Source organism: Plecotus auritus (genome assembly GCF_963455305.1).
Source record: "Plecotus auritus genome assembly, chromosome: 6".
Taxonomy (NCBI): Eukaryota; Metazoa; Chordata; class Mammalia; order Chiroptera; family Vespertilionidae; genus Plecotus; species Plecotus auritus.
In genome coordinates, this window is record NC_137773.1 from 170,777,438 (window position 1) to 170,791,407 (window position 13,970).

A 13,970-nucleotide genomic window follows, 5' to 3' on the forward strand; every position below is an offset into this window, starting at 1 on the left:
TAGGTCATCAAACACTTATTTTTTTCTTTGGTATTTGTCATTTATATGGCATGTTTGTTTTCATTCTTATAGTTTTCCTTTTTACTAGTAATATTTCTTTAAAGTTTTACAATAACAAGGGGAAACTATCTAAACAACACTGCAGGGAAACGCTGTCTGCTGCGTACCGTTCACCGCTCTCCAAAGCTGACTTAGGCAGCGCCAGGTCAGGCTGCGGGGGCATTACTAGCATAGACTACGTGATATATGTCTGTCTACACGGTGCTCTTAAGCACTTCTGTCGTGCTGGAGGCAGTTCAGACAGTTTCATCTCTTCAAGGATCTGCAGCATTAGGATGTTTTAATTTCCAGTGATGCTTACTGATACAGAGTGCCAGTGGGTTATAAGATTGAGAAAAGCTGTAAATCCCTGTCCCTAGCTTTGCGAAGCAGCGAGCTGGGTATGGGTTTTGAATTTAGTGTGAAGTTGACTTAAGAAAAAAAGAATTAAACCTTTTATTTTGAGATAATTAATAGACTCATATGAGGTTGTAAGAAATAATCCAGAGAGATCCTGTGTATGCTTCCTCCTGTTTCCCCAGAGGTAGCATCTTGGATAATGAGAGTAGAATATTACTGCAGGATGTTGACATCAAAACAGCTAGGGAACAGTTTCAACACCCCAAGGACCCCTCAGACTGCCACTTTTTAACCACGCCCACTGCCCTCTATCACATGTCCTCCCCCAACCCCTACCCCTGGCAACCACTAACCTGTTTGCCATTCCTATACTCTTGTTATTTTGAGAATGTGCTATAAATGGAATCATATGGTATGTGACCTTTTGTGATTGGCTTTTTTTCATGTTTAGCATATTTCTCTGAAGATTCATCCAGAGAAAGGAGCCAGAAAAAGGAATACATAGTATGCGATCCCATTTACATAAACTCTAGAAAATGTGGATTAATGACAGAAGGTACATGGGTGGCTGTCTCGGGAGGAGAAAGGAGTGGGATGGAGGGGTTAGTTACCAAAGGAGCTGGAGGGAACACTCGGGGTGTTGCCATTTTGATTGTGGCTGCAGGTGATGAGGTCACAGATGGTTACCTGTCAATTGCATCTAAGTGTACACTTTACACAGATGCGGTTTATTGTATGTCAGTTGTAACTTAACAAAACGGTTTTAAAAAAATACCACACCTACAGTGCCCTCCAGTACCTGACCACTGACTGTGAGCTCACCCCACACGGACACCACTCCTCCGGGTTCTTGTTTACAAAAGGGCCAGAGATGAGGTGCCGGCCGGGATAGTGTTACTTTGTCAAGTTGTTCTGGAAGCTTTCAAAGGCCTCCTTTCAGTGTTTATGCTTCCGTCTTTGCCAACGGTAAGTAGTCTTGTCTGTGCGCCACACTCGGAGCCCCGTTGACTTAGAGCAGGTTTCCGCACGGTCTTACCTGCTCCTAGCTCCCTCTCAGGATGGGGCCGGTAGTCACGTGCCATTGGAAGCCTTCCTCCCCCGCTTCCTGGTCACAGTGTGATTCCACTCACCTGTGTCCCAGTGTGTGCATTCTGGTGACCAGGGGATGTGACTGTCTTAGCATCGCTCCTGGGAAATTAACTACCTTTGATAAATGCTGCTGAGTGTCAACGTGGATCGTATTGAAGCTTTGGGATAAGATTTCTACTCTCAGGTTTTTGAAGCAATCATTTAAAAGTTTAATGCAATGCCAGAGTTTTTAAACTGGGGTGTGCTGGAGCGTGCCGGGGACCTGGCACGGTGGGAGCTGGTGCAGACCCTGGCTGTCTGCAGAGTTGGTGGAGACTTGCTGGACCCTCCTCCTGAGTCCCTGTCTCTGCAGTTAGCGCAGCACTTGCCTCGCAGGGTCAGCGACGCGGTGGAAGTGCTTGGTAGCTGACCAGTGCTCTCCAGACCAGAGTGCGTTTTACCGGAGGTATTTTTTTTTATTTTTATTTATTTATTTTAAAAATATATTTTATTGATTTTTTATAGAGAGGAAGGGAGAGTAATAGAGGGTTAGAAACATCGATGAGAGAGAATCATCGGTCAACTGCCTCCTGCACACATCCTACTGGGGATGTGCCTGCAACTAAGGTACATGCCCTTGACCAGAAATTGAACCCAGGATCCTTCAGTCCCCAGGCCGACGCTCTATTCACTGAGCCAAACCGGCTAGGGCTACTGGAGGTATTTTTACTGTCAATGGGGACAGCTACTATTTTTTTTTTTTTTTTTCAGGAATAGGGCCCATATTTTGAAAATCATTTGGAAACTGCTTCTTAAAAATGGAAGGTGAATTCTGGAGAGAGTCTTGCCTTTTACATACAGGTTAGAGAACTGAGAGATACATATCAAATAATATACTTTTTTTTTCTTTTCAGGCAATTACTCTCTTAACTGAATTAATTAGGGAAAACTTCAGGAACAGCAAATTAAAACAGTGCCTTTTGCCAGCCCTCGGGGAGCTGCTCTATCTCGTGGCCACCCAGGTGAGACTGTCTGATTAAGATGAGCCTGCTGCTCGTGGCCGTGTTCTGACATATCCCGGCCAGCGAGTATTAATAGCCCATAAAAGTTCCCTGACTTTGCCGCTTAGAGCACGCCTCAGGAGCTTAGGAGAGATGCTGCTTCTGGAGGAGAGAGGCTGTCGGTCTCTCCCTGTCTGTCTGTCTGTCATCTTCCCTCCCTTTTTTGCTTTAGAGCAGCAATTTTCAGCCGGCGTGCCACAATATTCCCGTTGTTTCTAAAAGTAGATCTCGATAATCCTTTTCCTTGGTGCTTACTCTACGTGGGTGGAAGCTAGGCTGTTTTAATAAAGCCCACGTCTGTGGCCATGACATGCGACCACATCTTGCGACAGCAGACCTGACCAGGGGATTCTGTCCCTGGGTCCACGGAAATGCGTACGTTTTCAGGAGATGAGGGCTTTTGTGGACCTGTCACTTTGAATATATGTCAACCTTAAAATCTCAAGTCCGTGCTGACCGAGAGGCTGGCACGGACGGAGTGATAGTGCACCCTGTGTAATAGAGACCTAGCCCCGCCTGGGACGCTCCGCTCACACCCAGGCTACCAGCTGGAGGGCCGAAGACGGAGTGACAGAGCAGCGCAGTTGCAGTCTGTGTGGTTTTTGTCCTTCCTTTTGTCAGGGATGCCTCCCACCCTAGTCCAGGTATTCTTACTTTTGCTTTTTTTGGTTCAGCCCATAATCATCTCTTACCTGGCCTGTTGTCAGAACTCCCAGACAGTCCCCTTGCTTTGCTCTTGTGTCAGTAAAAGTGTGTTTTCCAGACATCAGCCCGGGCGAGCCTGTTAAAAACACACGAGAGACTGCGAGTGTCGCTCCTCAGAGGCCCCGAGCCTCTTGTCTTGCTCACTGTCATCAGTCCCTCCAGTTGCTTCTAGACCCTTTGGGCTGCCTCCCCAGCGCCTGTCTGACCTCGGCCTCCCTCGCTCCCACTTGCGCACTCCTTCCGCCACGCTGACCTCCCCACAGCTCCTCGCACACACCCACTGTGCCCTGCTCCTGCCTGCACACCTGCCTCCGCACCTGCGCTTCCTCCTGCTCGTGGAGTTTCCCAGGTGTCTGCATGTTCTCTCTGATCATGGGTCCCTTCAGAGACCTGGCTGTAAGCAGTATGAGATGGAGCCACCCTGTCTAGTCTTCCTCTAAGTCTAACCCCTTCCCTGCTGTGGTTTTCCTTATAGCGCTCATCAATAGAGTGGTTTCTCTGTCAGCCAGATCCTGTTGCCATTTCTCAGTTCTCTAACTTCTGATGAGGGGATCGAGTCAACATCATATGTAACCAAGCAAGCAATAGGAGCAGTACAGTCTGTGCAGTGCAGTCAGGGACCCCCAATCAGATCGTAATTGATGGGGGGGAGGGGGTAAATTGTACTGTAAAGAGAATATTATGAAGTTTTAGAGAGTTTGTGTATTTGAAACTGTCTCTTTCTCTTGAATGGGTTAATATCTTTTGTGCTGCTAGCTTCACAGCCTTTTCTTCCACTTCATTTTAGGAAGAAAAAAAAAAGCACCCCAGAGAATGCTGGGCCGTTCCCCTGGCTGCCTACACGGTGCTAATGAGGTGCCTTCGGGAAGGGGTAAGGCCCTTTGTTGTCCTCGTAGCGCCCTCGATTGTAATAACCCTCCCTGCGGGCGCTGCTGCGTGTGGGATGTAGCCTGCAGCGGTGCGGGAGCTTGTCAAGCAGGGATTGCTCCTGAATTTAAACCCTGCGACAAGCCACCCTCAGCAAGTGACCTCCTGCGGAGCAGGCGGGAAAGCGAACCAGCTTTCTCCCTCGCTTTTCAAAAGGTGGTAACATACAGAAGCAACGGAAGTAGCTTGTAATAACGTATTCTTAATCCTTGCCGCCTTTGAAAGCTACCGAGCTGCCAGTTTGGGAAGCGAGGTGCATGCAGAGAATTTTCTGTGAGCCTCAAAAGCCCCGGGATTGGCTTGTCAGTTGCTGTTTTGCGGTTTGGAAACTGGGCACCTTCCGCGAGTATCCACTGACTTTAATAGGAGGTGCTATTTAGTATGTGATGTGGCTTTTCAGTTTACTCAGATCCCTTCCCACACCGCCGTTCACGGCTGTACGCAGCCACTCGCCCACCTGCCAACTCGTACAGAAGTGCCCACGTGGAACATTGTGAAGGATTTAGTTACTGACCTAAGAGGTTGGCATTTTCTGTTGGCTTTAAACCATTTGACATTGTCTCACCCAAGGCAAAGCCATGGGCTAAGAACATTCCTTACAGAATGAAGAAAATATGTCACAATAAACATGTTCCTTGTGAGTTCACTGCTCCCCGGTGATAGAGCCATGTTCCACGTGTGGAGCATTCTGTGACCCTCCTCCCCCCATCCCCTGCTCCCCTGCCCGTGACCCCCAAGTGCACTCTGAACACTTTCCAGCCTGTAGTGTTGATATGTAGTCAGTTGTTGTGATGGGATGTGCGGGACGCCGGTAAATTATATTGTATCAGTAACAGGGCAGTTAAGTCATGTTTATCTGTAGTCAGAGATACCTTTAGGTGTCATTCAAGGCCTCAAACAAGGCACACTTGCGGGTTCACAGATGAAGAAGGTGACATTTCCATGCACACTCAGATCCCATCTATCGTGGAGATAAGATAAAGCTATAAAGTGGAATATGTCAAGGAAATAAATGCCGAAGAACAAAATATAGGAACGCAAAGGAGAAAGGAGTCCTCTAGGAATTCTTTTCACAGTGTAAAAACAATTTTAGAAACTTCGTGTCTTTAGTTTTTAAAACTCAGATGAATGCCTAATCAAAGATGATCCATTCTAGTTCACGAGGTTGTATCCTTTATTAAATATCTTTTTTCATTGTATATATAATAGGAAGGATGATGTTTGCTATCCAAGTGTATTGTTTTAAAATTATTGTTAACTAGGAGCCCAGCACGCGATTCGAAATCGCACGGTGCCGCCCACCTTCCAGTCGCCGGTCCGGCCCTGCCTTGCTCCCTGGGCCCCACAGCAGCCGTGGCCACTGCCGGTCCGGCCCTGCCTCCCTCTCCGGCCCTTGAAGCAGCCACAGCCGCTGCTGATCAGGCCCACCCCCAGCGCAGGCGCATGGAGGCCCCTGCCGCCCCACCCCTGGTGCTGTGCACACAACCTCCTGCTGTCCAGTCAACCCGTTACGGCATCCCAGTTAATTAGCATATTTCTCTATTTTATATATATATATATATATATATACACACACACATACATACATACACACACATACATATAACTGTAAAATAATGATATTGTTTTGTATTTTATAACATACTACAATTTTTTTTGTCTTTTTTAAAAATATATATTTTATTGATTTTTTACAGAGAGGAAGGGAGAGGAATAGAGAGTTAGAAACATCGATGAGAGAGAAACATATATCAGCTGCCTCCTGCACACCCCCTACTGGGGATGTGCCCACAACCAAGGTACATGCCCTTGACCGGAATCCAACATGGGACCCTTCAGTCCACAGGCCAACGCTCTATCCACTGAGCCAAACCGGTTAGGACTACAATTTTTTTGTCTTAGTAGGTTTGGCAAGTCTTGTGTATTTTTCATAAAGAGGGGAACTTCTAGAACTCATGCATTTATGAAAATTTTATGTCACATATTTGAAAAGCAGTAACATTTGTGCTTTGGCAGCATATTCACTAACATTTTCCCTATGGCACAGATAAATTAGGGGGTGATCGTACCCCCTACAAAAGATTCCTATCCTTATAAAAATACTCAACTGTAGCAGTTCCTTTGTATATATGTCTAATGTATTAAGGACATAGTTCAGTGGTTCTCAACCTTTCTAATGCCGCGACCCTTTATTACAGTTCCTCATGTTGTGGTGACCCCCAACCATAAAATTATTTTCGTTGCTACTTCATAACTGTAATTTTGCTACTGTTAATGAATCGTAATGTAAATATCTGTGTTTTCCGATGGTCTTAGGCTCTACAGCAGTGGTTCTCAACCTGTGGGTCGCGACCCACAGGTTGAGAACCGCTAGTGGCATTAGAAAGGTTGAGAACCACCGAACTATGTCCTTAATACATTAGACATATATACAAAAGAACTGCTACAGTTGAATATTTTTGTAAGGATAGGAATCTTTTGTAGGGGGTACGATCACCCCCTAATTTATCTGTGTTTTCCAATGGTCTTAGGCTCTACAGCAGTCGTTCTCAACCTGTGGGTCATGACCCACAGGTTGAGAACTGCTAGCAGGGTCGCCTAAGACCATCGGAAAACACAGATATTTACATTACGATTCATAACAGTAGCAAAATTACAGTTATGAAGTAGCAACGAAAATAATTTTATGGTTGGGGGTCACCACAACATGAGGAACTCTATTAAAGGGTCGCGGCATTAGAAAGGTTGAGAACCACTGACATAGTTGAAGGTAAATAATTTTAAAGCCTTTTCTTCCAACATTTACAAAATTTTTCCATGTAGAGAACGTCCTGAATCTAGGTTCCTTTCTTGTGAACTGTCTCTCAGATACAGAAGAGCATATGAAATGTGGTGTGCAGGTAAGAGCACACACTCAGACACGCGTGCTCTTAAAAGCAAAAAAGGACCCAGCTTAGAGGGTTCTTCCTGTCCCTCTTGGATCCCAGCTTGTTCTTCCCTTCACAGAGTAGCCGCTATTCCGGCTTTGGTGATAAACATTTCCTAAACTTTTTTAAAATTGTGGTTCCATCTTTGAACCACGGTTGCTAAGTATTTTATTGATTGCTTAAGGCTGAAATTTATATACATGGAATGGCACCATATCCTTTTGAGACTTAATTTTTTTCTTGTTGTTAATCCTAACATGATATTTTTCCCATTGCTTTTCAGAGAGATTGGGAGGGTGGGAGGGAAGGAGGGAGGGAGGGATGGAGGGGGGGGGGGAGAGAGAGAGAGAGAGAGAGAGAGAGAGAGAGAGAGAGAGAGAGAAACATCCATGTGAGAGAGACACATGGACTGATTGCCTCCTGCAGGTGCCCAGGTTCCTGCCCTTGACTTGGAATCGAACCAGTGACCCTTCAGTGTGCAGGTGGACGCTCTAACCACTGAACACACCAGCCAGGGCAAGACTTAATTCTTTTGCTTAAAGTTAGGCTGAGGTTGATACAGGGTGACTGTGTAAACAGTAGCTCCTTTATACCACTGTATGGTGTGTTATTGTTGGAATATGGCTCAATGTACACACACGTGTGTATGTGTGCATGTCAGTTTATTGCCTCCACCAGCAGGGTGTAGAAGGACCCATTAACCCATGTCTTTTCAAACATTTGACATCCCTCTCACAATCCAGGACTGTTGGCTCCCAACTGCTCTCCTGCCTGCCTTCCTGATTGCCCCTAACCGCTTCTGCCTGCCAGCCTGATCACCCTCTAACCACTCCCCTGTCAGCCTGATTGATGCCTAACTGCTCCCCTGCCAGCCTGATTGATGCCTAACTGCTCCCCTGCCAGCCTGTTTGCCCCTAACTGCCCTCCCCTGTAGGCCTGGTCACCCCTAACTGCCCTCCCCTGCAGGCCTGGTCACCCCTAACTACTCTCCCCTGCAGGCCTGGTCCCCCCCAACTGATCTCCTCTGCAGGCCTGGGTCCCCCCCAACTGCCCTTCCCTACAGGCCCGGTCACCCCAACTTCCCTCCTCTGCCAGCCTGATCACCCCTAACTGCCCTCCCCTGCAGGCTTGATTGCCCCCAACTGCCCTCCCTAGCAGGCCTGGTCCCTCCCAACTGCCCTCTCCTGCTGGCCTCATCGCCCACAACTGCCCTCCCCTGCAGGCCTGATCTCTCTCAACTGCCCTCCCCTGCTGGCCATCTTGTGGTAGCCATCTTGTGTTCACATGGGGGCAGGATCTTTGACCACATGGGGGCAGCCATCTTGTGTGTTGGAGTGATGGTCAATCTGCATATTACTCTTTTATTAGGATAGAGGCCTGGTGCACAGGTGGGGGCCAGCTGGTTTGCCCTGAAGGGTGTCCTGGATCAGGGTGGGGGTTCTCTTGGGGCATGGGGCGGCCTGGGCGAGGGGCATGTGGTGGTTTGCAGGCCGGCCACGCCCCCCGGCGACCCAAGCAGAGGCCCTGGTATCTGGGATTTATTTATCTTCTACAATTGAAACTTTGTAGCCTGGAGTGGAGCCAAGCCTCCTGCTTGCTCCGTGGCCACAGGCATTTTTGTTGGGATTTATTTATCTACTATAATTGAAACTTTGAGCGGAGGCCAAGGCAGGCCAGGGCTGCGGGAGCTTGGCTTCCTCCATCGCCGGGGGCAACCCAAGCCTCCTGCTCTCTCCAGCTCTGTGGCTGCCGCCATTTTTGTTGGGATTTATTTATCTTATGTAATTGAAACTTTGTAGCCTTGAGTGGAGGCCTGGGTCCGCCAGGGTGTGTGGAAAGCTTGGCTTCCTCCATTGCTGGGGAAACCCAAGCCTCCTGCTAGCTCTGTGGCCGCAGCCATCTTGGTTGGGTTAATTTGCATAATGGCTCCTGATTGGCTGATGGGCATGGCTTGTGGGTATAGCGGAGTGACAGTTAATTTGCATGTTACTCTTTTATTAGATAGGATGTTAATTTTGTTATTCTCTTTTGGAAAAGTAGGCATGTAAATTACAATTATATTGACACCAAAACTTTTTTTTTTTTCGGTCAAGACTACCTGTGTAACTGGACAGCCAAGGTGTCCAGGCTGCCTGTCATTACTTGGGCCAATTAAGCAGAGATAGGGTTGAATCTTATATGAGTGTTTATCCCAATTCTGCCGGCAGCATGGGAGAGCAGCAGGTCATCCAAAAAATCTGCTCTGCCCTCCCACCTCACTCTAAGCCTGCTGTTAATATTGGGTAGAAGGACAAAGATTACATGGGGAAGTAGGCAAAGGGTAGGCCAAATGTGCAGTTTACTGGTAATGGGGACTGAATTTGCAAAGGCCTGCGGGTCTTCAAAGGGCTGGCAGCTCTGGTTTCTACAACAAGGTGGTTAATCTTTCCATGGTAATAGGCAGCTCCCTGATGGGGAGGGTGGGCATTTCCAGGTGAGCTCCCAGGTCCTACGTGCAATGCCCAGCCAGGTTAGAATGTGCTTTCTTCAATCAGAACAACCAATCACAGTTAACAGAGCATGATTAATATTTCTTACCATTCTAGCTGGTCCCCAATATTCTATTCCCCTATCACCTGCAGTACATTAGATCTACTTAACACCATAAAAACAGTACAACTATTCATTAAAAGCCTAATTATCGTAGGCTTATTTCATAGGATCATTTTCTAATCGTAGCTTTTATCCTCATGATATGATGAAGTAGGTCTTTGATTTAAATGACAGATATTAGTTTAGTTCAGTTACCCCTTCTGAAGAGTTAATTAAGCAGAAAATAGCCCCAATCCTGGTGCTTGTGTGATGTCCCTCAGGGGATCCCAGAGGGACTGGGATGGCAGTAGGGGGTTGAATTGGCCTGATAGTCTCCCTGAGTTTATAGAAGATGGGGTGACACTTGGCCCCTTTCCAACCTGGGTGCTCAAATAGGTGTGGTCTTCTGGTACTAGGAGTGAGTCCTCTAGGAATTGACTGACAATTATGCTCTATAGCACATGGTAAGGTGAGAGGTCCAGCATAATAGCACCTCTGCCCCCACATTCAGGGGAAAAGTTTCAGAACCCAATGAGAAATGAGATAGAGCAAGGCATATGGGACGAAAATGGCATATACGTATGTACGTAATGAGAGCTAGGGCATATATGTACATAATGAGAACTGGGGCATATATGTACCTAAAGAGAGCTAGGGCATATACGTACATAATGAGAGCTAGGGCGGAGGACATAGCTACATCGATGGGCAAATAGGCTTCCTTATATTGAACTCCCATATTTGGGGAATCCTAACACCTCCCTTCCCCCACTCCCTGATAAAGCAGCGCTCTCCAAGCAGAGTCCCTATCCAGGGACTTAAGATGCGGGGAGGGTAAAAGAAGACAACTCCGTGTGTGGCCTTTGCTCAGGGAAAAGGGGAGGAGTTGAACTGAGCTCCTAGCACATCCTGTTAGCAACTAGATGAGCATTATATTTCCCCTTGGGTAGAGTTGAGTGAAGGAATAGAGCGGCTAAAAGTGTTACATTGATGTATCCTAGCTACATGGAAGGAAACATCAGGAATGGGGAGGAAGCATGCTCTCCAGTGCTCATTCTGAGAGACGAAATGTGTCAAAGTTTGAGAGAGTTCAAATATCTTTGACATTTCTTCTCTAGCAGCTTTACAATTCATACTGTATAACATTAATAATAATAGGAAGAAAAGCTAACACATTGAGAATTTACTACTTTTTATGACCTAGATTAAGTATTAATGTATGTTGACTCATTTTTTTTTTTTTTTTAAATCCTCACCGAGGATATTTTTCCCATTGATTTTTACGGAGAGTGGAAGAGAGAGGGAAAGACAGAGAGAAATGTAGATGTGAGAGAAACACATCGATTGGTTGCCTCCTGCACGAGTCTTGACCAGGGCCCGGGCGGGGAGGAGCCTGCAACCGAGGTACGTGCCCTTGATCGGAATCGAACCCAGGTCCCTTCGGTCTGCAGGCCGACGCTCTATCCACTGAACCAAACTGGCCAGGGATGTATGTTGCCTCATTTAATTTTAAACTGCCTTACGTTTTATTTTCTCTCTTTTGTAGATGATGAAGCTGAGGCACAGGGATGAAAACGCCCAGGGATATATAGCTAGTAGAGTGTAAAACTATGGCTTGAATCTAGATATAATTCAATGTTTCCTCATTAAAAAAAATAATTTTTCATGAAAAATATCTAAATTTGGGTTGAAAAGTACTACACTCATGCTGTAACAATGCAAACGAAGTACAAATGTCTAAAGTTAAATTAGCGGATCCCTCTCCCCACACCCCCCGCCCAGTATTGTGTGCCCTTCTTTTACTAATCTATATATACACACATGTACATGTGTATATATAGATTAGTAAAAACGTATACATTTTGTTAGACATGGGGTTACATCATACACACAATACTTTAACATTTATGTATTTTTAATCCTCACCTGAGGATATGCTTTTGGTTGATTTTAGAGAGAGAGGAAGGGAGAGAGAGGAACATCGATTGGTTGTCTACCCTATGCACTCAGACCAGGGGTTGAACCCATAACTTTTTGGTGTATGGGATGATGCTCAACCAACTGAGCCACACGGCCAGGGTGAATTTACTTATGAGTCATGTTTTCCTGCTTCTTGGCACGTGTGGTAGGTACCATTTCATTGGATGTCAGACACTCTGGCTTTTATATTGTTGGGTGCTGGAGTTTTTCTGAATTCTTTTAAGTACTGTGGTCCTTTTTCTTGGTCTCATTTGAGTTCGTCGGAAACAGTTGGCTCCTTTTTGAGGCTGGACTTTTAAGCACGGTTAGGACAATCCCGAACAGCCTTAAGGGGTCGTTTGGTCACACCATGGAGGCTATGCCTTGCTTAGGTTTTCCTCGATGCCTCATATTTATTTATTTATTTATTTATTTTAAATATATTTTATTGATTTTTTACAGAGAGGAAGGGAGAGGGATAGAGAGTTAGAAACATCGATGAGAGAGAAACATCGATCAGCTGCCTCCTGCACACTCCCCACCGGGTATGTGCCCGCAACCAAGGTACATGCCCTTGACCGGAATCGAACCTGGGACCCTTGAGTCCGCAGGCCGATGCTCTATCCACTGAGCCAAACCGGTTAGGGCTCGATGCCTCATATTTAGATGGTCTTTGGCCGCTGGTACACTGATTATTCCCAGCCCTGAGTGATTTCTTAGGATTGTTCTGCCTGCTCCCTGTGTCTTTAAAATCACCTTCCAGTTTTGTTATGCTTTTATTGTTTTTTTCCCCATATTATTTCAGCTTTTTAATTAAAATGTTATATTATGCTAGGTTGTTGGTAATAGCTTCATAATAGCCTGAAAGCATGATCACACCTCCTAAAATACCTAACGCACCCAGGGGGGCAGGTCACACCCTCCTGGTGTCAGGCCTTTATTTGCAATGGTCATGAAAAAGTGACATGTCTTTTCCATACTAAGTAACACCCTTTTCATCTCCTCCTCGTTCTCTGCTCTCCTCCTGCAGGAGGAACGTGTGGTGAACCACATGGCAGCGAAGATTATCGAGAACGTCTGCACCACCTGCTCTGCGCAGGCCCAGGGCTTCATCACGGGAGAGATTGGACCTGTCTTATGGTACCTCTTCAAACATTCCACTGTCGATTCTCTCAGGATCACAGCAATATCGGTAAGATGGAGCATCTTTGGGGGATACATTCTCATGTATTGAAACACCAAGCTTGCAAAAATTATGCGAGAAATAGAGTAATTGCATAGGTAGGAAACAGAAACCTCCGAGTAATAGTTGGTGAGAACAATAACTTGATTTTCTCAAGTTTCACAACAGGGGCTGGACAACATTGGCACTGTCAGGAAATTCTGTCGGGACCTGGGGGGACCATGACATCATCAAAATTATACGGAGTCGATAGTGGAAAACGGTCCAAAACAGGATTTGGCTTGGTATATTTTTAGTGTTCCCTTCAGCTCCCTCTCTTGGATTTTATATTAAATGGGTTTATCATGTGGTTCAAATGAATTCATCCCCAGGCATCTGTGGCTTTTCGGGTTTTGTGTTTTGATTCGTTGTCTGCTACTTTGTGCACAAGGTCATAATAACTTGGTCTAAAGGATAATTACATTTGAAGAAGTGTTAACAGGGTTGTATCAGTTTAATAGTTCTTTGAAGAAATGCAGCCCTTCTTCGTGACATTAGTTTCTGTCCCCTTGTTGGTCACTAATCTCTTGACCGCTCAGCATTACATGGCAGCCTCGCTGCCTTTCTCTGTCTGCTCATTCGTACCCTCCCCACTGTGGCAGCTCCCTAGCTTCCCGCTTTCCTTACATCTCCAACCCCACGTTTCCTTGACATCCTCAGGAAATGACTCCCAGGGGAAAATGTGGACATCCAGTGGGAATTACCCTCACTGCGTCTGCACATCAGAGGGGTGTTTCCATCCACACCTGTCCTCAGCTCCCCCCTCCTGCTGCCTCTGACGGTTTCTTCTCCTGTCAGACAGACCGCTCGGGTTTCTCCAGGTCTGTGTATTGGGCCCTTTTTGGGAACCGCACTCAATGGTTATTTTTGCTCTTTCCTAAATCTCTAACCTGTCCTTCCAGAGCTTTCTAATCAGCATTCAGGTATTCTTTGCCCCATTACAAACCAAACCAAAACAAAAGCACAGAAATAAACATGTCCAAAGGACTCAGGCTGCATGTCCTCTTCACAGCCAATCGTGTTTATACAGAGTTGTCATTACAAATTATCGCTCCTTTCCGGCCCATTTCCTCGTCACTCAGTCTGCTATCTGTCCTGAAGCTGTCACTGAAGCTGATTCCATTGAGATCT

The 13,970-nt window shown here is 46.2% G+C and overlaps 1 protein-coding gene across 1 annotated transcript in view; it reads left to right on the forward strand.

The window, feature by feature from the left end:
• Positions 1–13,970, forward strand: part of ULK4 (unc-51 like kinase 4) — a 282,751-nt gene that overhangs the window by 38,317 nt on the left and 230,464 nt on the right. Inside the window, exons 18-20 of the mRNA XM_080673858.1 lie at positions 2,382–2,489; positions 4,021–4,104; positions 12,648–12,809. Coding sequence (XP_080529984.1) covers positions 2,382–2,489; positions 4,021–4,104; positions 12,648–12,809 — 354 coding nt within the window. The remainder of the gene's footprint in view (positions 1–2,381; positions 2,490–4,020; positions 4,105–12,647; positions 12,810–13,970) is intronic.